This window comes from Salmo salar, chromosome 06 (genome assembly GCF_965601325.2).
Source record: "Salmo salar chromosome 06, fSalSal1, whole genome shotgun sequence".
Taxonomy (NCBI): domain Eukaryota; kingdom Metazoa; phylum Chordata; class Actinopteri; order Salmoniformes; family Salmonidae; genus Salmo; species Salmo salar.
The window spans coordinates 31,912,501-31,934,381 of record NC_138296.1 but is presented as its reverse complement, the minus strand read 5'-3'; the positions used below and the strand labels follow the sequence as shown (position 1 = coordinate 31,934,381).

The 21,881-nt window shown below is 45.5% G+C and overlaps 3 protein-coding genes across 5 annotated transcripts in view; 1 reads left to right on the top strand and 2 right to left on the bottom strand.

The window, feature by feature from the left end:
- Positions 1–943: 943 nt before the first annotated feature.
- On the bottom strand, positions 944–5,764 carry LOC106601565 (PAT complex subunit CCDC47). 3 transcript variants are annotated; one of them, XM_045720138.2, is made up of 12 exons: positions 5,660–5,764; positions 4,116–4,417; positions 3,897–3,989; positions 3,420–3,716; positions 3,268–3,333; positions 3,033–3,134; positions 2,795–2,905; positions 2,523–2,608; positions 2,298–2,356; positions 2,066–2,175; positions 1,754–1,921; positions 944–1,605 (listed from the first exon to the last, which is right to left on the bottom strand). In XM_045720138.2, exons 1-12 carry the CDS (start codon positions 5,748–5,750, stop codon positions 1,525–1,527), a joined length of 1,566 nt encoding a protein of 521 aa, XP_045576094.1. In that variant the 5' UTR covers positions 5,751–5,764; the 3' UTR covers positions 944–1,524. The 3 variants fall into 3 exon arrangements, with proteins under 3 accessions (XP_045576094.1, XP_045576096.1, XP_045576095.1); XM_045720140.1 differs by having other exon boundaries at positions 5,388–5,672; XM_045720139.2 differs by lacking the exon at positions 5,660–5,764 and adding an exon at positions 5,247–5,372.
- A 540-nt stretch (positions 5,765–6,304) lies between these two features.
- LOC106601566 (DDB1- and CUL4-associated factor 7) lies at positions 6,305–12,426 on the top strand. The gene is made up of 7 exons (XM_045720141.2): positions 6,305–6,872; positions 9,151–9,309; positions 9,525–9,636; positions 10,545–10,663; positions 11,433–11,642; positions 11,765–11,882; positions 11,989–12,426. Exons 1-7 carry the CDS (start codon positions 6,735–6,737, stop codon positions 12,159–12,161), a joined length of 1,029 nt encoding a protein of 342 aa, XP_045576097.1. The 5' UTR covers positions 6,305–6,734; the 3' UTR covers positions 12,162–12,426.
- A 3,143-nt stretch (positions 12,427–15,569) lies between these two features.
- The window catches only part of LOC106601567 (potassium voltage-gated channel subfamily H member 6-like), a 40,282-nt gene continuing 33,970 nt past the window's right edge, over positions 15,570–21,881 (bottom strand). Inside the window, exons 12-17 of the mRNA XM_045720136.2 lie at positions 19,507–19,700; positions 19,054–19,141; positions 18,638–18,922; positions 18,320–18,509; positions 17,761–17,968; positions 15,570–17,545 (exon numbers count right to left, since the gene is read on the bottom strand). Coding sequence (XP_045576092.1) covers positions 17,264–17,545; positions 17,761–17,968; positions 18,320–18,509; positions 18,638–18,922; positions 19,054–19,141; positions 19,507–19,700 — 1,247 coding nt within the window. The 3' untranslated portion in view covers positions 15,570–17,263. The remainder of the gene's footprint in view (positions 17,546–17,760; positions 17,969–18,319; positions 18,510–18,637; positions 18,923–19,053; positions 19,142–19,506; positions 19,701–21,881) is intronic.

The following is a 21,881-nucleotide window of genomic DNA, read 5'->3' as shown; positions in this document are numbered from 1 at the left end:
CAGTGTGTAGATTGCTGAGGATTTTTATTTATTTAATGCATTTTAGAATAAGGCTGTAACGTAACAAAATGTGGAAAACGTCAAGGGGTCTGAATACTTTCCAAAAGGACTGTATGATGGGGTGCATTTCAGTTTGACGGTTGGTATTGTTTATACATTACTTTTATGTCAGAGTAGGGTTGTTGTACATGTCCTGTATTGTCACATGAGCCTTTGACTTTAGTCATTTCTCCAGATTCGCGGGACCCTCGACCTCATAGGATCTGGTCCAGGCACACAAAGATGGCTCTGCCATCTCTAATTTCTGTCTCTTGTTCACAAAGCTGGATGAGTTTAACATGGGCCCCATTCCCCTCAAGGATGTGACCTTCGCTCACCTCAATGACAACATCAAGGAACCCTTCCTGGCCAAGATGTAGTACAGTACATTTTCAGTTGGCATCAGATGCTGCCATTCAGCTCTCTGCATTGGTAACACATACTGTCCAATGCTGACCATCCTTGTGTCTGGGTGTGATAACTAGCTTTTCTGCTAAAAAAATAAACAAGAACAGGCAGGAAGACATGGGAAATAGTGTATGTATTACTGCAGATTTTATTTTCAGTGACCTTGAAGCATCCTTAATTAAATTGTCCTCAACATGACTTTTTGTTAAACTAGAGTACTAGGTCATAAAAATGACAATACTTACTCCCCAATAAGAATCAACATGCTGGCAGAAATGGTGATTTCCAAAAAAGGCTATTGTAGAATATAGGAGACAAGTGAGTTGACATTAAGCCCACCAGGACAGCTTAGATTGAACCCAGTAGCCTAGACAATCTCTCTGCGGGCTCAATCTTTGGGTCAAATTTAGCGCTAGACTTACCGTCCCATTGGTCCATTTATAATCACCTACCCACAAGACAACTCTTCTAAAAAAAGAGAAATGAGATTGTTCAATAGCTTCCAGTGCATTTTATTGTTTGCTTAGAAATTCACCAGACAGACATAGCTTGTAAGGACTGTCACTTAGATATAAATTAAAATTGGATACTTTGCATCTCGTCTTGTAGCATCCACAGTGTTAACTTAATAACTCAAACAGGCCTCACATGCCTTCATTCCTTTAAAATATGAGCATTTTATTTCCCACCAAGAGGTGCAACCCCCAATCCCTGTCAATTCGATTAATAAGCTCATTGAGCCGACTTGCTTTGAAAAGAGCAATGAAGACCTAGGCAGAAGAAAAAGTCAACAGGAAAAAAAACTGGCACGGGTCGTCATGGCGACAGACTTGATATGCAGAACTCCTCTGTCCCTCTCGCTTGTCACTAGCAGCTCACTCACAGCCAAGGAAAACCCCACTCTGATTGGACAAAGTGTTTCCATGAGAACAGAAACAGCTAAGCTTGACACACCCATGGAGAAGGGAATGTCTGTGTGAGCCTGTGAGCCAGAACTGGGCGCTGAAGTGAGAGAGATGGATGGAAGCAGTGGAAACCGTCTGAGCTGTGTGATTGAATCCCTGTAGCCGTCTGTCCTCACATGGCTTTGACTTTGATCTGCTTCATCTTCATCTGCTTCTTCTCAATCTTCTTCTGATCGCGACGTTGAGCAGCCTCCTGGAAAAGGGGGAAACACCATAGAGACAGTTAGAGCAAGAGGTACAAAGAAGGCCAAGATGAACAGTGTGCTGTGTTCCAATGTGTAATGTTCCAGTGTGTAGCGTTCCAGTGTGTTATTCTGCTGGTGGGCTGTGGTGGAGCTGACCTCCAGGCGGCGCTGTCTCTCAGGATCCTCCTCACTCATGATCCTCTCCTTCTCAGCCCTCTTCTTCTCCTCCCGCCGGGTCTGAGCAGCCTCCTGGCGCTGATTGTGGGTCTGCTTCAGGAAGTTCTCCTCCACACGGGCACGGTTCTTATCCGCCTTCTGTTTTCCCTGGAGGAGACACAGGGAGAGAGAGGGTGAGCAAGGAGATGCAGTGATGGATGAAAGGAAGACTGTAGATAAAAAGAAAAGTCTGCCAACAGGCCAGATTGAGGGTGTACTAGGAGACTAGTGTAATTATCCTGCCATTCTCACCTCTCTGTTGAGGCGGAGCTTCTTGACCTTGTCGATGCTGTAGATGACCATGTTCATCAGGGGTAGCAGAGTGTCCATGTCTTTGGGAGACGTGTTCCCCATGCCAGGCACTACATGCACAAACACAGGAAAACATTTGTTAACATTTCATTCAGTCACTACGTATCATATATGGTGAATTGACTGCATGTCAAGTGTTGGAAAGCATTTCAAGTGGAGACAATTGGCTCACCATTAAATGTAAACAGCAGCGTCTTCTTGGTCTCAGGCAGCTTTAAGGGCTGTCCATCCCTGAAACACAACAGGGTTGAGAAGGAAGCTTCACGTAACAGAAACAGCTGTACATCATTTCATAAGAGGCTTTAATACAAGACCAGAGGTAGGGGTGGAGTAAGGACATTGGTGTGATATAGTTAATATTGTGTGGACAAACTGACTTGCTTGCAGGCACACTTACTCTTGCACAACTTTTGTACCAGAAAATTGGTCAGAGAAATGGATGGACTCGATCTTGTCAGCATGGTTGGTGATATAATGAACCATCTGAAAGACAAAGACAGTGGAAGGGTGAATGAAAGAAAAACAAGGGGTCTGTCAAATTGTAGCACACTGAACTCTACATGTCATATTCTCCCACTACAAACAATAAGAGACCACTCTGCAATAGCCTAGTGACAAAGTCCCCACTGTAGTGAGTAGGCCACAACAGAGGTGCCCTCCCTTGCTCACCTTGCTGTCCATCACACCATCCGTGACCTCACCCATCTCTGTCAGGATGGCCAGAAGCTCAGGAAGGCCGTACTTTGCCCCTGACTTGGGCTTGTCACTGCAGAACTCACTCTGGGGACAGACAGACACACAAACAAAGACGTGTCAATACATACACCCACGCAGCCTGAGGCTTATAGATGGTTCATAGTGTCTGGATGGCTGAATGAATGTATAGTGATGTTGGCCCGCCCCTCACCAAGTCCTGCATCTCCTTCTGCATCCGAGCCATGGCCTTTTTGGTGCCCACAGCAAACACAAACGTATCCATGTCCTCATCATTCAGAGTAACTTTGATTTGCTACAAAGAAAAATAAATATACAGCAAGTCAGACAACAGAAAAGGTCTACCTTTAGGAAAGTATTTGTAAGCGCTGAGGTGAGTGACAATGTGACTGGTGATGTACATGTATGCAGGCATCATATGTACCCACCACCTGATCACAGACTGGCCTCATCATCCTGGCCAGTACATTCAGCAGGTCCTGCCTCTTCACAAACTGGAACAGACCAGAGAAAACATTGAAACAGCAGCTAGTTCTCACACAAACACTTTCTTTCTCTTACTCACACACACTGTAAATACCTTAAGCTGGATGAGCATGCCCTCACAACACACTCGACCTGAGCACCACAGGTTGTAGATGTGCTCATTCTCCTGGTTCAGCTTCCCAGTGCTCACTGCATCCTTACTGGTGCCATCATCACCCACCAAGGCAAAGTTGCTCTCCAGGAGCTCTCGGTGGGAGTTGAACCAGGCTGTGGCCAGACGGCTGTTCTTGTTCTTGCCGATGATGTAGTTCATGATATAGGCCAGCAGGCCCGTCACCATTAGAATTTCCATGTAGTAGCTCTCCCAGCTGTTCTGTAGGTGGGCCGGCACCTGGAAGGGGAAGACGGACAGACTTCATCACCTTGACAACCACAACATTAAGGATGTTTGATCTTGGCACTCACATTTAAGAGGGATGTTCTTCTTGGTTGTCAGAGTACAGTTTTAGAAATAGGTCTGGAATCAATGGCTTCATAATGGTCACTAGTCTGGTGTTAACAGTGAACTTACTGTGTGGATGATCAGAGGGTCTTTAAGGGACTGGCTGGGCTTCTCCACGCCATCAAACTCGTCTGGATCATACTTGCTGTACAAGTCTTGATCCTACAGCAATACAAAATGAAATATTGATTCGTTCTGGCACAAACCAAAAACGCAGTGCATGGGATAGTGTGCCAACTAAGTTGTCCCTGGTCATATGCAAGCTACCAGGCCACTGCAGCCCCTAACCTGTGTATCGGCATCCTCAAAGCCGTCCTCCTGTCCGTCTTCCTCCAGCTCCACTGTGGCCTCGTCCTCATCGTCCTCAGCAGGCTGAGCAGGGGGGGCCGCACGGGGTGGAGGGGCCGTCTCTGGCTCGGCCGCAGTGTCCTCGCTCACATCCTCAAACTCAGCAAAGTCATTGTCGTCTGCAAAGTCTGCCAGGTCTTCCCCGTCGTCAAAGTCATCGTTGTAGCGTCCCCTGGAGACGGGCAGTGCCAGGAGAAGTAGAAGCGCGGGCAGCAGGAGGTACACACTCCTCATGGTTGAAGCTGTGCCAGCACAGGCCGGTAGAGGAGAGGACAGGTGGGAGGAGAAGAGCAGGAGGAAGATGAGGAGGGAAAGGTAAATTCAGGTCAAACCAGGTGGGTTTGGAGGTGACAGAAGGTCAAACCAGCACTAGACAGAATGCCTCAGTCAGTCTCACACAGGCTGGCTGTCACAAAGATGTTTCCAACAAACATCTGCATTACTGTGAGTTGATTTAGTTACATGCCCTGGGTAGTAACTTATTTGTCTACAACACATATGTATAATTTCATGCCTCTTACATCCACTCCCACTGAAAAGGTCAACATCCAAGAGAGTGGTAGCTAGGTCTGGACACCGTCAAATTACCTAAATCAAAAATGTGTGTCTGAACGCCATAGAATCTGTCCATTAATCGGACTGGACATGGACTGTGGTTATTGGTAATGACCCAGTGACCCGAGCCATATATTCTAAAAATATATGGCTCGCGTTGCTTTCTTTATAGACACATCATCATTCTAGACACTGTAGTCCATTTATGCTAGTTAACTACCAGCTTAACAAACCACAGCTACAAATATCTTGCTTAGCATTCAGGTGCGCTAACTAACGTTAGCTGTCTGCTGCTAGCCAAATCCACTCTCTGACTCTGTTAGCTAGCTAGCTTGACTTGGAGTGGCTAGCTGAAATCATAGAACATTTCAGATGGCTAAGATTACAAAGAGCTAGCAAATATGCAACCACAGTTGACGATTTCTGGTTAACAAACTAAGTAACGTTAGTCTAGTTAGCTAGATAACTCACTGATTAGCCAACGTGTCCCAACCCCCCATCTCTTCCCATTCTTACCGAGCAAGCTAGCTAACATTACCAACCAAGTTATTGCCACCCTATAGCTAATAAGTGGTTGACAATATAACAATAGCCGGATTTGTCAAGTTGAATCAAACTAAAGCAAAACAACACATGTAACGTTAGCTGTATGAATACCTATGGAGTGTTAAAATATGTTCCTATGGAAAACGCTGAGGTCGTCGTTAGCTTAGCTGTTCAATACAGTCCCCTTGACAGTAGATTCTACCACAGAGTTTCTAAAAACCCAGAGGCGCAACCTCCCGAGACTTCCTGTACCGCTTGCGAAACAGACCAGGCCGGGGTTTGAGAAGTAAAATATTCTTCCTTGTTGTTGTTTTTCTCGAAATCTAAAGACAGCCTAGATTCAAGCCAATGTTGTAAGTAGTTAAATATGTTATTACTCCAACCTTTTGCGAAAGTGACAAACTGACACTTTTTCATGTTCGTTAAAAACAACTTTATAGCGAAGAAGTGCGTTTGAGTTGACGGCGTGCACATGCGCAGTTCGGCCGAGACGTTACCCGTTGACGTTTAGCTAGCCTACCAACATCGCCATGACACCGCCTACAAGTGTGATTAGGGGTTTCTATTGGATAATCGGATTTATGATGCTTTCAAGACAACTGGGAACTCCGGAAAAAAACGAGGTCAAATAATAACACTAGTGATCTTCAGGTCGGAAAGTCGAAGCTCTTGAAAGATGCCAGAGTTTCAGACTTAGAATTCCGACTTGCATGACTGTTCAAAAGTTTTTTCCCCAGTTGTATAGATTTGATCAAATTGACGAATATATAGATTTTTGTGCATTTTACCTAAGCCTAACTCTTTTCCTAACCTAATTATCGCAACCTGTTACGAAAAGTTAACTGTGACATAAACTGTACCCCTGTTACGCTGTTAAAATAGTAAAAACAATCTTTGCAGAATGGTGTGATAGGTATGATGTTTTCCACACTTTAATGGGGTGATTGTAGTCTATGAGCTCGCTAGCGTCACACCGCCGACATTTTCTTCGATGGGAGGAGATTCGAGGAGAATGATCCCCCACCCCTCTTTGTGGTTACAGCAGCAGTGTTGTTGAAGTCGGAGTCGGGTCAAAGCTAGCAGGGGACTCAATTTGAAAAGCAGGCTCACCTACCCGGATCATCAAAATCGAGCGAATCGCAAATTCACAGACTATTGGCCGTAAGCTAACGTGTGTCTCGAAGCTTCATTTAAGCTTAAACGTCGCCTTCGTTGTCCGACAGTGATAGCTATCACGCGGTACAACGCGCTACTAGCTAGCTAATGGCGTTAACTGGGCTAGTGTTGTATCCGTAACTAACGACTGTTTGCTAGCTTTGACAGCCTTTGTCATTTGAACTGTTCAAATCTTCAATTCGGAAAGTCTTTAACGAGCCGTGGGGTATATTTTGTTCCTAGGAAACAGTTGTTTTGTTTTATATAGGTAAGGATTTGATATAAGAGCTCGTTTATTGAGCTATGTCTCTCCACGGTAAGCGAAAAGAGATATACAAATACGAAGCGCCATGGACGGTGTATGCAATGAACTGGAGCGTTCGTCCCGACAAACGCTTTCGCCTGGCCCTTGGAAGTTTCGTTGAAGAATATAACAATAAGGTGAGTGAGAAGATGAATTGTATGTTTTTGTTAACAGTCCCAGTGTACAATCAAAACGAATTAGTTGGGACCACCGTGACTCCCACAATGCTGTGATGTGGGCCACCCAGAACAGATCTTGGGTATAAACATAACCCAGAACAGATCTTCGCTTCTATGTTATAAGATCACACCCACAAAGAATGAACATGACCAAAAAGTGAATAAAAACAGTATGAAGTGTGTTTAAGCTCTGAGTAATTTGTTCCTTGTGTGGTGGCTAATTTCTGCATGACCAAATGAGAGTTAAACTTCACACACCAGTCAGAGTTATACTTAAACTACATCTTTAATAATAAGAGCTTTGCATTAGCAATGACTTTAAACGATTCACCATTTCTAATGAACCGTTGATAGTGACGACACAAAAGTACAAAGATCTTTTATAGCCAATATACACCCCTCTCAATCTACATGACGAACCACAGATCTTAGGAACAGTTCACAAAGAAAGACTTTTACTTGAGAAAGGAGTATCCCTTAGCCAGATAGCATTCGCTATAAATGATAGTTCAGTTTGGTCCCTAAGACGAGGTTCTAATCCCGTTCCTGGTTCCAAAAACATTACCTCATGTTATCTGGAATGCTCTTTAGGTTTTATCACCCAAAGACATCGTAAATCTCTGTCAGTGCTATCTCATAGAGGCCCATCCTCAGTAGAACACACACACAATAGTTAACAGAATACTCTATTCTGTCGAATAAAACAACCATTATAATGCAATACAAGCATTATAACATAATCTTGCAATTTCCACGACATTCCCCCATTTTGAGAATCTTCTCAACTTAAAAAGTTTTGAGAATGACACAAATATTAATTTCCACAAAGTTAGCTGCTTCAGTGTCTTTAGATATTTTTGTCTTTAGATATTTTTGTCAGATGTTACTATGGAATACTGAAGTATAATTACAAGCATTTCATAAGTGTCAAAGACTTTTATTGACAATTACATGAGGTTGATGCAAAGAGTCAATATTTGCGGTGTTGACCCTTCTTTTTCAAGACCTCTGCAATCTGCCCTGGCATCATGCCGTCAATTAACTTCTGGGCCACATCCTGACTGATGGCAGCACATTCTTGCATAATCAACGCTTGGAGTTTGTCAGAATTTGTGGGTTTTTGTTTGTCCACCCGCCTCTTGAGGATTGACCACAGGTTCTCAATGGGATTAAGGTCTGGGGAGTTTCCTGGCCATGGACCCAAAATATTGATGTTTTGTTCCCCGAGCCACTTAGGCATTGTTCATCACCAAACTGTTCCTGGATGGTTGGAAGAAGTTGCTCTCGGAGGATGTGTTGGTACCATTCTTTATTCATGGCTGTGTTCTTAGGCAAGATTGTGAGTGAGCTCACTCCCTTGGCTGAGAAAAACCCCCACACATGAATGGTCTCAGGATGCTTTACTGTTGGCATGACACAGGGCTGATGGTAGCGCTCACCTTGTCTTCTCCGGACAAGCTTTTTTCCGGATGCCCCAAACATTCGGAAAGGGGATTCATCAGAGAAAATGACTTTACCCCAGTCCTCAGCAGTCCAATCCCTGTACCTTTTGCAGAATATCAGTCTTCCTGATGTTTTTCCTGGAGAGAAGTGGCTTCTTTGCTGCCCTTCTTGACACCAGGCCATCCTCCAAAAATCTTCACCTCACTGTGTGTGCAGATGTACTCACACCTGCCTGCTGTCATTCCTGAGCAAGCTCTGTACTGGTGGTGCCCCGATCCCGCAGCTGAATCAACTTTAGGAGACAGTCCTGGCACTTGCTGGACTTTCTTGAGCGCCCTGAAGCCTTATTCACAACAGTTGAACCACTCTCCTTGATGTTCAACCATGGTTGACCGAGGAAGAACAATGATTCCAAGCATCACCCTCATTTTGAAGCTTCCAGTCTGTTATTCGAACTCAAACAGCATGACAGAGGGATCTCCAGCCTTGTCCTCGTCAACACTCACACCTGTGTTAACAAGAGAATCACTGACATGATGTCAGCTGGTCCTTTTGTGGCAGGGCTGAAATGCAGTGGAAATGTTTTTATGGGATTCAGTTCATTTGTATGGCAAAGAGGGACTTTGCAATTCATCTGATCACTCTTCATAACATTCTGGAGTATATGCAAATTGCCATCATACAAACTGAGGCAGCAGACTTTGTGAAAATTTATATTTGTGTCATTCTCAAAACTTTTGGCCACGACTGTATATCAAGAGCGATTTCTGATTTAATTATTATTTGTCTTCAGGTGCAGATTGTGGGTCTGGAGGAGGAGAGTTCAGAGTTCATCTGCAGGAACACCTTTGACCACCCCTACCCCACCACCAAGATTATGTGGATCCCGGACAGCAAGGGTGTTTACCCAGACCTGCTTGCCACTAGCGGGGACTACCTGCGCATCTGGAGGGTATGCATGCACCCACAGCCTCCTTGATACTAAATCATACGTAAACATAATAGATGTCATATGTTGGGCGCTCCCTGGCCAGCACCCTCTTCTAACTATTGTGTCTCTCTAACAGCATCTGGAGTTGCACTCTAGCTAGTTACTTGCCCAGGGGGGACTCTTCTTTTCTATGTAGTTGTATAGCATCTTATGGCTTGTTAAATGTTACCCCTTAGGTCAGTGAAACAGAGACGCGTTTGGAATGCTTGCTGAATAACAACAAGAACTCTGACTTCTGTGCCCCACTCACCTCGTTTGACTGGAATGAAGTGGATCCTAATCTACTGGGTAAGAGATGGGGCATATGCATAAAGTAGAGCTGGGACTATAAACCGAAAATTATTGACACTGACCAAATATCATGGACATTTTGCTGATCTCGTTCATTACAGTAAACAACCTATAGGTTCCCTAGTAGAGAAATGTGAAGTTTCAAATGAAATAAGTTTGCTAATATGGGTGATTGTTAATACAACAATTGATAGCTACAACATTCAAAGTAGTAGATTTAAGAGTAATATAAAAAAAATAACTGTGGTGCACATTAATGTTATAAACTTGTCGTTCAAGTTATCGTGAGAATTTAGTCCATTTATTGTGACATGGATGTTTGTCCATATCGCCCAGCTCTAGCATATAGTCTACTGGTGTGCTGTCAGTGTCTACAGCATGTGTGTCAGAGTAAGTAGCGTAAAACAATTGAAATGCAATCTCAAATAGCTAGCTGCCTGTCACTTTTAAAATCTGGGCATCGTCACATATTTCAGCAAATAAATGCTGGGTCTAAATGAATTGTTTACAACTGTTACCATGGACACAGCTCTGATATTCCCACAGTCGTGCATTACATTTTTTATTCTGTCAATGTTGCGAGCCATGACGCCACCAAAAATAAAACGCTGCATCAAATGAATGGTGCTGAAGCGTGAAATAGAGGGTGTGTGATAGGCAGCCTTTGCAGGTCTGATCTGCGATGGATTTGTTATTATAATTTTTATACTGGTCAAACTGGTAGTCTCTTCAACATTTTATTGAGCTGTGTGCATAATGGAAATAGAAGCCTGTCTCAAATAAGCGCCGGTTGTGTAGAGTGATTAATGCAAATAAACACCCAGGCTATTAATTGAAGTTTTACAGTGTGTCTTGTTTGGTGAGTGTCAGTGTTTTTAATCCTGGTTCTGGTCTGTCCATTACAGGCACCTCCAGCATTGACACCACCTGTACTATCTGGGGGTTGGAGACTGGCCAAGTGCTGGGCAGAGTCAACCTTGTCTCCGGCCACGTCAAGACCCAGCTCATTGCTCATGACAAAGAGGTGTGTGTGAGGGCTGAGGGGGAATATAAGCCTTGCCTTGAAGTTTAGTTTACTTGTATGAATTAGTAAGTAAAGGCTAGTTGTCATGAGCAGCGGCTAGAACCTGTTCAGGGAGCAGAACCGAAAACCGGAAAATAATGACATTTATTGAGGAACGAAACAGGTCTCTACTGTTCCGTAACAGAATCCTTCTTTCCAAATCCTGAGAACCGATTAATAATGTTATATTGTTGTTAAAAAAATATTCCTAATGTCTAATATTTAACTATGTAATTCAGTGAAGTTACGACTCTAAAGGTATTCTAGTAATAGCCTAAACACATCCCAATTCAGATGATGTTTAGCGCTTCAAACCAAGCCCCCTCCATGTCCACCCCTCTCTCTCCCCACCCATGAAAATGTCTTATCTCGCGCCTGCACTTAAATGGCCAATTAAACATATCAACAAATAGCTTGTGCATACACCGCAAGCTGCTCCATCCAAACTAATTGATGAAGCAAATGAATGAGCTAAATGTGAAAACGGTTTATTTTACAGCCTAAACATTTTACCAAAAGGAGCAATATGAACCGTTACTTTTTTTGGGTTCCAACCAGTTCAGAATTTTATTATGCTGGTCGGACCACTGGAACAAAACAAATAGGGGTTCTGTTCGGAACAAATAATTTTGGTTCCAACCCCTGGTCCTGAGATCATAAAGTCTGAATGTGTGTCTGTGGGTATACCAGTGTAATAACTCTGTATGTTGGTGGTGTTCTCTGTGTCTAGGTGTATGACATCGCGTTCAGCCGCGCAGGCGGTGGTCGGGACATGTTTGCGTCGGTCGGCGCGGACGGCTCAGTACGCATGTTTGACCTGCGGCACCTGGAACACAGCACCATCATCTATGAAGATCCCCAGCACCACCCCCTACTGCGCCTCTGCTGGAACAAACAGGACCCCAACTACCTGGCCACCATGGCTATGGACGGCATGGAAGTCAGTCTATTTTACTCTACTTTCTCATTCCTCTTTCAGTTTGGTATTGTCCATTCTCTCTTTGTTGCTCCCTCTCCTTATCCCCATTTAATGTGTTCTCTCTCCTGTGCTGTGTGTCTCAGGTTGTGATTCTGGACGTGCGTGTTCCCTGCACGCCGGTGGCCCGCCTCAACAACCACCGGGCCTGTGTCAACGGCATCGCCTGGGCTCCCCACTCCTCCTGTCACATCTGCACTGCAGGTAAGGCACAAACAGCTTCTTCACCAGTTCACCTTTCCTCAGACCCCATTCTAAGTCTTCTCACCTTCTCCCTTCAGTGTAATAATAATGTCTTGTCTTTCCTCAGCCGACGACCACCAGGCGCTGATATGGGACATCCAGCAAATGCCCAGGGCCATCGAGGACCCTATTCTGGCCTACACAGCTGAGGGGGAGATCAACAATGTCCAGTGGGCCTCCACCCAGCCTGACTGGATCGCCATCGGCTACAACAACTGCCTAGAGATCCTGCGGGTCTAAAGCCAACCTTCACCTCAGGTGTGGATGTGAAGGGCTGGAGGATGAGGACGATGTGTGGATTCAGAACTTGGACATGTGTTTTTGAGTGGAAGTAAATCTTGCAGGACTGCCTCAAACCACTGCTCTGTCCTGGCTGATTGATGTGCGTATGGGAGGCGGTGTGAACTCTTTGTCCCACTCCACAATGTCCTGGTTTACTCTGTTTTTGATAGAACTAATCCCTGTGTCAAAAGGAGTATGTTGTCTTTATTTATTGTTTTGTTAATCATCAGTGTCTGTACAGCGCCATAATGCATCAGTGTCTGTACAGCGCCATAATGCATCAGTGTCTGTACAGCGCCATAATGCATCAGTGTCCGTACAGCGCCATAATGCATCAGTGTCTGTACAGCGCCATAATGCATCAGTGTCCGTACAGCGCCATAATGCATCAGTGTCTGTACAGCGCCATAATGCATCAGTGTCCGTACAGCGCCATAATGCATCAGTGTCTGTACAGCGCCATAATGCTTCAGTGTCTGTACAGCGCCATAATGCATCAGTGTCTGTACAGCGCCATAATGCATCAGTGTCTGTACAGCGCCATAATGCATCAGTGTCTGTACAGCGCCATAATGCATCAGTGTCTGTACAGCGCCATAATGCATCAGTGTCTGTACAGTGGCATAATGCATCAGTGTCTGTACAGCGCCATAATGCATCAGTGTCTGTACAGCGCCATAATGCATCAGTGTCTGTACAGCGCCATAATGCTTCAGTTGGTTCAACAATTCTAGATGGTCAATTCATTATGGAGTGAAACAGTGCAGTTCCAACTGAAGACTGCCTCTTGAGTGTGTTTAACCTGTTGTTTTAGCCAGCTATATAGCCAGCTATAACGACATATTTAGGGTCAGGAAACTGGATTTAAAACGACACTCACTGTCAGAAAATGTAATTTAGGGTCATCTGGGTGTCTTTCTGAACTGGTTTGAATCCAGTTGTAGACTTCTGAATTTGAAACCATAAGTCAAATTTTAAGGCCTCATAAGTATTTTTTTAAATGGTTTGCTGGTACCAGATCACTTCCATGATTATACTGTGATAATCTGACATATAGTGAAGTGACTGAAGTGTTATGGTTCAATACCACAGGAAGTTGGTGGCACTTTAATTGGGGAGAACAGGCTCATTCTAATGGCTGGAGCGGAATAGGTGGAATGGTATGAAACACATCTAACACGTGGTTTCCAGGTGTTTGATGCCATTCCATTTGCTTCGTTCCAGCCATTATTATGAGTCGTCCTCCCCTCAGCAGCCTCCTGTGTTCAACACACAGTTGCATGTCTCACAGTTTTTGGATACTTTGCCATCAGCCCCTTTGGACTAGACCAGAACCTACCAAAAACAAGATTAATAACGTTTTCTTCATTTTGAGTAGAGTTGCTCGGAACAACTGCAGTTCCTATTCAAGACTGTGTGAAACAAATACGTTTACTTAGCCTAGTACTGAAGGAGAGTGAAACCTTTTTTTCTCGTGTCTCGCTCTCCCTATCTTTTTATTGTTCTCTGTACTCGAAGGTCAACCCCCTTTTCGCATGTTTGTACAAGGGGAAATGTACATAAAGATATTGATGATAAGGCAAATCTACATGTAGTAGCTTTTTTCATAAAAGTTTGTATTACCAAATTTGCTCTAACTAATAAATATTCCTTCATGTGTTTTTGTAGTTGTCAGTGTTATTGCATCACTGAATACACACGGATAGGTCAGGATGTCAGGATTTATTTAGGTGGGCATAACGTCACTTCAATGTACAGATGGCTATGTATTGCACTGAGCAGGTATAGTTCTGTCAGCTCCTAACATTACATTTCTCTCTGCAGTGTTCTTAAAGGTCCAATACAGCTGTTTTGATCTCAACATTAAATAATTTCTGGGTAACAGTTAAGTACCTTAGTGATTATTTTCAATTAAAATGTTCAAAAAGAGCAATTTCTGTTATGTAGGGGAAAACTGTCGGGTTGGCATTTATTGTCATGAATGTTGCACTGGAGGCAGCTCTACAGAGTTGTCACTAGCTGCTGACAGCTACATAGTCATAACGTCTCATTTTAAACCTAACCTTAACCACACTGCTAACCCTAATGCCTAACCTTAAATTAAGAGCAAAAAGCTAATTTAGTTTAAATGAATTTTTTACGATATAACCAATTTTGACTTTGCAACTGGCCCATTTAGCAGAAATAGCTCAGGTCTGCCTCCAGGGCAAGATTCATGACAATAAATGTCAACCTGCTGAAAACTAGCCGTTATTGGCAGAGAGGTTTGGAACTCTCTTATTGGTCAATTAACTAATTTACTTCCTGGTGATGTCACAAGGCAGGTCAAAACTCCATCCCACCAACATTTCTCACTATTATAATTTTCACAATTTCAGTATTAGTGTATTTGGCAATTTCAGCTACACCTGTTACTGACAGGAGTATAAGATCTAGCAGACAACCATGCGATCTCCATAGACAAACATTGGCAGTAAAATGGCCTTACTGAAGAGCTCAGTTCGTCAGATTTCTGCCCTGTTAGAGCTGCCCTGGTGAACTGTAATGCTGTTATTGTGAAGTGGAAACGTCTAGGAGCAACAAGCTCAAAGAACGAGACCGCCGAGTGGTGAAAATCATCTGTCCTCGGTTGCAATACTCACTACTGAGTTCCAAACTGCCTCTGGGAGCAACGTCAGCACGATAACGGTTTGTCGGGAGCTTCATGAAGTAGGTTTCTGTGACCGAGCAGCCACACACAAGCGTAAGATCATCATGCGCAATGCCAAGCGCCGGATAGAGTGATGTAAAGCTCGCTGCCATTGGACTCTGAAGCAGTAAAAATGCGTCAGTCCGACGGACAAATCTGGGTTTGGTGGATGCCAGGAGAACACTACCTGCCCTAATGCATAGTGCCAACTGTAAAGTTTGGTGGAGGAGAAATAATGGTCTGGGGCTGTTTTTCATGGTTTGGGCTAGGCCCCTTAGTTCCAGTGAAGGGAAAACTTAACTCTACAGCATACAATGACATTCTAGAAGATTCTGTGCTTTCAAAATTGTGGCAACAGTTTGGGGAAGGCCCTTTCCTTTTTCAGCATGACAATGTCCCCATGCATAAAGCGAGGTCCATACAGAAATGGTTTGTCGAGATCGTGTGGAAGAAGAATTTGACTAGCCTACACAGAGCCCTGACCTCAACCCCATCAAACACCTTTGGGATGAACTGGGCCTTTAACATGGCCCAACTGAACGAATTTCTGGTTTTAAAATATGGTTTATAAGTTAATGTCTATGAATTCCACAAAAGTAAGCCCAACTGAAGAAGAGTAAATGGTGCAAACCACTTAAGTCCAAGCCCTCAACCAAAAATAAACAACTTGTCAGTAGTTGAAGTTTGTGTATTATTTGTTATAAATAATCTTTAATCTAAAAAAGATGAATAAGAATTATGATTTTGTGCTTCAAGAAACCTTTACAGAACAAGAAAGGCTTAAAAAACAGAGTTACATTCTCCTGAAACTGTCAAAAACATCTTGACACTGGGATTCTGGGAAAATGACACTATCCCAGTGACATCACTTGATTGGCAGATTCCATCCACATCACTTCCTCCCAGGTGGGCATCAAACATCCACTAACTTTGGCACCTTGAGTCATTGCACACATTTGGGCCAGGATTCAATCTGATCGCGGATTTAGACAATGCACCATTGGAACGTAATTTCCGATTGAACCGACATATGCAGCATTTACCGTTAATGTGGTCTCTTCAAAAGCGGGAACATTGTCTTGTAGAATCAGATTGAATCCCGGCCTTTCAAAAGGGTGATGTTAAATATGTGACCATGTCATTTACTCAAACATAGTCAACAAACATTGCGCACACACACACACACACACACACACCTGAAAAAGAGATGATGCATCCTTGGTGTAACAACAGTCCTGTGAAACAGAACAGATATATAGACATACACAAACATGATGAACCAAGCAAAGCAGTAATGGCTGTATAAATGAAAGGTGTTTATAATGCTTCACAGGTACTACATAACTACAGCATAAAGGAGATGAGAAAACTGTCCGTTATGCTTTTTCCCCATGTCAATTAGCTGTTCTCATGACCCCTGACAATGTTGACTCAATAATGAGACATGTCACTTCATGTTAACAAATATTGCTTTCCATTAAGTCATATGATTGGTAGAACATGAGAGTAGAATTACTGTATTCAAAAATGGCCACTTTTACAGTAGTCATTCCTACCATACAGACATAAACAGTATTTAGACAGCATTTATACCATCTCTTTATATCATCTGTTGATAATATGTTACACCAACATAGCAATAGTGTGAAAGAAATACATGTGTGCATTCATAACTAATAGATTTTCCAGATTGACGGTAAGATCCTCATGATACTATAAAAATACGTTTCAGTTCAACTTATAAACAGCACTGAGCCTGAATGTGCAGTTCCTCTACAGTGTAAACATACAGTACACACAGTTATATGTATTTTTGGCCAAATTCTTATCTCCCAACAAAAAGGACCATGGCATAAAAGGACCATCACTTAACAAAAAGAAAACGAGAGAGGAATGACAATACTACAGCTTTGAGATCCAGGGAAAAGGGGGTTTGGGGTTATTGTTAGTGTCCATGTGACGTGTGTGTTCGTGTGCTTCTAGTCAGCCCAGTTTCATATCAGTTCTCCATAGGCAGTGCCAGGCCCCCAGGCTTTGTGGGGTCTGGGTTGCAGAAATCCTAAACCCCCTCTCAATAATGCTCTAGGCTCTGATTGAGAGGAGAAGTTGTTTGTCGCACAGGACCAGAGGTGCCTCAGCCCCGGGCACTGTGAGTCAGTGAGAGGGGGCCCTCCATAGAACCTCCTCTCAGCTACGTGGAAGGCAACCCACGTTGATCAGCAGCATCTTACAGGTTAGGGGGTTGGTGTGGGGATTGGAGAGGAGGAATGAGAGAGGGGACGATTAGAGAAGTATGATTGTCCTCCTGTGGTGGTGCAGGGGGTGCTAGGAGTGAGGGATGATCAGGTTTAAGGTTAAAGGTCAGAGGGTTTTAGCTGCCTGGCAGGATGGGGTCAGAAACGTGCCTCTGAATCTCCTGCCCCTCTGTGGAGGTCTCCAGGTTGTCAGGGAGGGAGGGGAAACGCAGGCTGCCACACAGCAGTCCAGAGGGCCCCAGGGTTTGGCAGGAGACATGGGGGGGGCTGAGGCCCATGGAGGACCCTGGAAGGGGCTCTGTCTCAGGGGACATGGACATGGTGTCATCAGAGGCCACCGTGAGGTGGATCCCACTGGACAGGGAGTCCTTGGACTTGTGCTTGTCTGAGTCCGGGCTCTGCAAAGAAAAATACAGGGGGTAGAGAGAGAGGTGAAGCACAAAAGCGATTCAGTAACTCAGTATACTGTACAACCTCTAATACCAATACCTCGCTCTCACTCATTTTATCAGCCCACTGTTTCACAATATCATATAGCTCTTTGAGGACAGAGCATTGTAGCAAGCAAAAACTGATATATACTGTACTATCTGTACACCATACCAGTACCCACCTGCAGCGGCGAAGGCATGCTGTCAATCTTGATTGGGGGCATGGAGGGGACAGTGTGGATGATGGGGGCTGCTGTGCTGTACAGGGTGGTGGGGTGAGCAGGGTGAGGGCTGGGCAACACAGTGCTGTAGGCCGGGGGTACTGGGGTTATCTGCCTTTGGAGCAGCTGCAGGATCACGTGGATGTCTGCAGTCATCCGAGTCTCCAGTCTGGGCAGGGCCAAGGATGGAGGCAGGGTGGGAGAGGAAAGATCATAGATAAATAAAGTCAATAATTTCTTCCTCTGTGATCTCTCTCAATCATTTCTTGGTCTTCCTCCATTATTTATTTAGGCTTCTACTCCAATTATTATCTTCCTTTACCTGTCTGTAAATCCTCCCCTCCCCTCCCCTCACAATTCCATTCTAAAGATCCTCTTTGCTGTGCCCTCGTCACTTTTCCTCTCCTTTCCTGTCATCCCTTTTCCCCTCCTCTTCTCTCCTCTCCTCACTTTTCCTCTCATATCACTTTTCCTCTCCTCTCCTCACTTTTCCTCTCCTCTTCTCTCATCTCCTCTATACCTGTGGAGCTGGGACTGTAGCAGCTCCACTCTGGACTCCAGTTCATTGGGCCTGTCCTCTGCACAGGGAGGAGAGTGGTAGGTGCCCCTGACTGAGGAGCAGCGCCGCTGGGGATCTGACAACTGACTGGTCCTCCGGTCAGGCCAATACCCATACACCCCTGGGCCTGGCATGTTGATGGGGGCTGCAGCTGGGATGTAGAGAAAGAACAGAGATGCCTGTGGGAATGCTTTGATGCAGGTTAGAACATAGTACAGTCCACTGATCTTAGTAAGTTCATGCCTAATACTGTGTATCTATATCTCAGTCTCTCTTTACCTGTGTATTGGTAACTTCCTCGGTCCAGGGGCAACCCCATGCCGGCTGAGGGTCCGCTGGGAGGCAGCAGGCTGACCACAGCAGGGGGGTAGTCATCGGTGTTGTCCACAGAGGGGTACAGCTCTGCTTTGCTATGTCCCAGGGGCTTCATCTCATCGTCACTGGACTGGGAGCAGGCGCTGGCGCTACTACACATGCCCTCCCAGTGGGAGCTTGTGTCCGGGCCGCTGTGGTTCCCCAAGGGACACGACTGGTCTGGAAATGAGTCCTCACGGTCCATGCCGTCTACACACAACCAGGACAGGTACAATGATCACCACAACTTTAGACATATCATTGATAGTAACACTACTTTTACTTTTAACAATGTATAAGAAACCCATGAGGACATAATGAGCAGAACCACACACACTCACCAGGCCGGTTTCTCGTGCGTCGTGGCCGCGGCCGTCGGTATCCACATTCAGAGTCCTCACTGGGAGGTGCCTGGTTCATTCTATCTACCTAATACACATCAGCTTCAGTAACTCAACAAAAAACAACTCACACTTTACAACACAATACACACACACCATCAATCATCAGCTTTATACACACTAAATATTCAAGAAGTAATGCTTTTGCATTAGTTTGCCTAACTAAAACTCATTGACCTTGTGCTAAGCTCTCTTTATGACTAAAGGCTGGTTTCCCAGACACAGATTAAGACTAGTCCTGGGCTAAAAAGCACTTTCAAAGGAGATTCTCCATTGAGAATGATTTTTAGTCCAAGACTACACAGTCTGTGTCCAGGAAACCGGCCCAACATGAACAGTACCTACTAGTGGTTGGAGATGGTGCTCTCTGTCCCCCCCCCTGACGGTACTCACATCTCGGAGGTTGAAGGTGATCTCCAGGTTGGTCCAGAAGCAGTCGGAGAAGTCTGGGTACATGTCCAGCACCTCCAGCAGGTCCTCCCTCAGGATCCTATGGAGGTCACAGTAGGTCAAAGCCCTGACGTCTGCACTGGATTTCCCTGGACGCCCAAAAAGATAGATGGGTTCTCCGAAGATATCATTCTGACCTACGGAGAGAACGAGAGAGAGAGAATGGAGAGATGAGAGGTTGAAAGGTGTGACACAGGGGTAGAGGAAAAGGAGGTGAATAGAAGGACAATGGAGAAAGCAATGTTTGAACAAAAAAATTATTGGACAACATAAGTATTAAAAACACTCATAAACTCCCTCACATACACCACCAGGGGGAGTGAAAGCCTCCGTCTACAAGACTACCCTGATAGATAATTTCTTCTGGATTATTTCTAGATTTTTCAGAGAGTAGAACTATAACACTAATGTTCTACATTATTCCAGTTAGGCCTGACTTTGTGTCCACTTAAATGCAGAGGGGAGACGAATCAAAGCGAGACAGGCTAGCATAGAGAGAGTGGGTCTGAGCAATCCGGTGATCGGTAATCAATGACACTGTGGAATGGAGGTGGAGCCGTGCCCAAACACCTCTGGCTAAACAGCACACCACAACACAGCAGTGTGTGTGTGTATGTGTGTGAGTGTGAGAGAGGGAGAGGGAGAGAGAGAGAGAGAGAGAGGGAGAGGGAGAGAGAGAGAGAGAGAGAGAGAGAGAGAGAGAGAGAGAGAGAGAGAGAGAGAGAGAGAGAGAGACAGGCAGACAGACAGAGAATGCACTAAACCACATAAGCTTGAAAGGGAAGAACGAGGGGAAGACTTAAAAAAGGAGAGGCTACCCAGTAACCACCACCACCCTTCAGTCTACCCAGTAACCACTACCACCCTTCAGCCTACCCAGTAACCACCACCACCCTTCATCCTACCCAGTAACCACCACCACCCTTCATCCTACCCAGTAACCACCACCACCCTTCATCCTACCCAGTAACCACCACCACCCTTCAGCCTACCCAGTAACCACCACCACCCTTCATCCTACCCAGTACCCACCACCACACTTCAGCCTACCCAGTAACCACTACCACCCTTCAGCCTACCCAGTAACCACCACCACCCTTCAGCCTACCCAATAACCACCACCACCCTTCAGCCTACCCAGTAACCACCACCACCCTTCAGCCTACCCAGTAACCACCACCACCCTTCAGTCTACCCAGTAACCACCACCCTTCAGCCTACCCAGTAACCACCACCACCCTTCAGCCTACCCAGTAACCACCACCACCCTTCATCCTACCCAGTAACCACCACCACCCTTCATCCTACCCAGTAACCACCACTACCCTTCATCCTACCCAGTAACCACCACCACCCTTCAGCCTACCCAGTATGGCCACCACCACCCTTCAGTCTACCCAGTAACCACCACCACCCTTCAGCCTACCCAGTAACCACCACCACCCTTCAGCCTACCCAGTAACCACTACCACCCTTCAGCCTACCCAGTAACCACCACCACCCTTCAGTCTACCCAGTAACCACCACCACCCTTCAGCCTACCCAGTAACCACCACCACCCTTCAGCCTACCCAGTATGGCCACCACCACCCTTCAGTCTACCCAGTAACCACCACCACCCTTCAGCCTACCCAGTAACCACCACCACCCTTCAGCCTACCCAGTAACCACCACCACCCTTCAGCCTACCCAGTAACCACCACCACCCTTCATCCTACCCAGTAACCCCCACCACCCTTCAGCCTACCCAGTAACCACCACCACCCTTCAGCCTACCCAGTAACCACCACCACCCTTCAGCCTACCCAGTAACCACCACCACCCTTCAGCCTACCCAGTAACCACCACCACCCTTCATCCTACCCAGTAACCACCACCACCCTTCATCCTACCCAGTAACCACCACCAGCCTTCAGTCTACCCAGTAACCACCACCACCCTTCAGCCTACCCAGTAACCACCACCACCCTTCAGCCTACCCAGTAACCACCACCACCCTTCAGCCTACCCAGTAACCACCACCACCCTTCATCCTACCCAGTAACCCCCACCACCCTTCAGCCTACCCAGTAACCACCACCACCCTTCAGCCTACCCAGTAACCACCACCACCCTTCAGCCTACCCAGTAACCACCACCACCCTTCAGCCTACCCAGTAACCACCACCACCCTTCATCCTACCCAGTAACCCCCACCACCCTTCAGCCTACCCAGTAACCACCACCACCCTTCATCCTACCCAGTAACCACCACCACCCTTCAGCCTACCCAGTAACCACCACCACCCTTCAGCCTACCCAGTAACCACCACCACCCT

Excerpts from the sequence above, each read along its gene's own strand:
- LOC106601565 (XM_045720138.2), bottom strand. The coding sequence starts at position 5,750 with ATGTGCACGCCGTCAACTCAAACGCACTTCTTCGCTATAAAGTTGTTT. Across the intron at positions 4,418-5,659 it reads GTTTGTCACTTTCGCAAAAG|CTTCAACCATGAGGAGTGTG; the intron begins GTTGGAGTAATA and ends GTGCTGGCACAG. Across the intron at positions 2,176-2,297 it reads GCTGCTGTTTACATTTAATG|TGCCTGGCATGGGGAACACG; the intron begins GTGAGCCAATTG and ends TTGTGCATGTAG.
- LOC106601566 (XM_045720141.2), top strand. The coding sequence starts at position 6,735 with ATGTCTCTCCACGGTAAGCGAAAAGAGATATACAAATACGAAGCGCCA. Across the intron at positions 6,873-9,150 it reads TTGAAGAATATAACAATAAG|GTGCAGATTGTGGGTCTGGA; the intron begins GTGAGTGAGAAG and ends ATTTGTCTTCAG. Across the intron at positions 11,883-11,988 it reads CTGTCACATCTGCACTGCAG|CCGACGACCACCAGGCGCTG; the intron begins GTAAGGCACAAA and ends GTCTTTCCTCAG.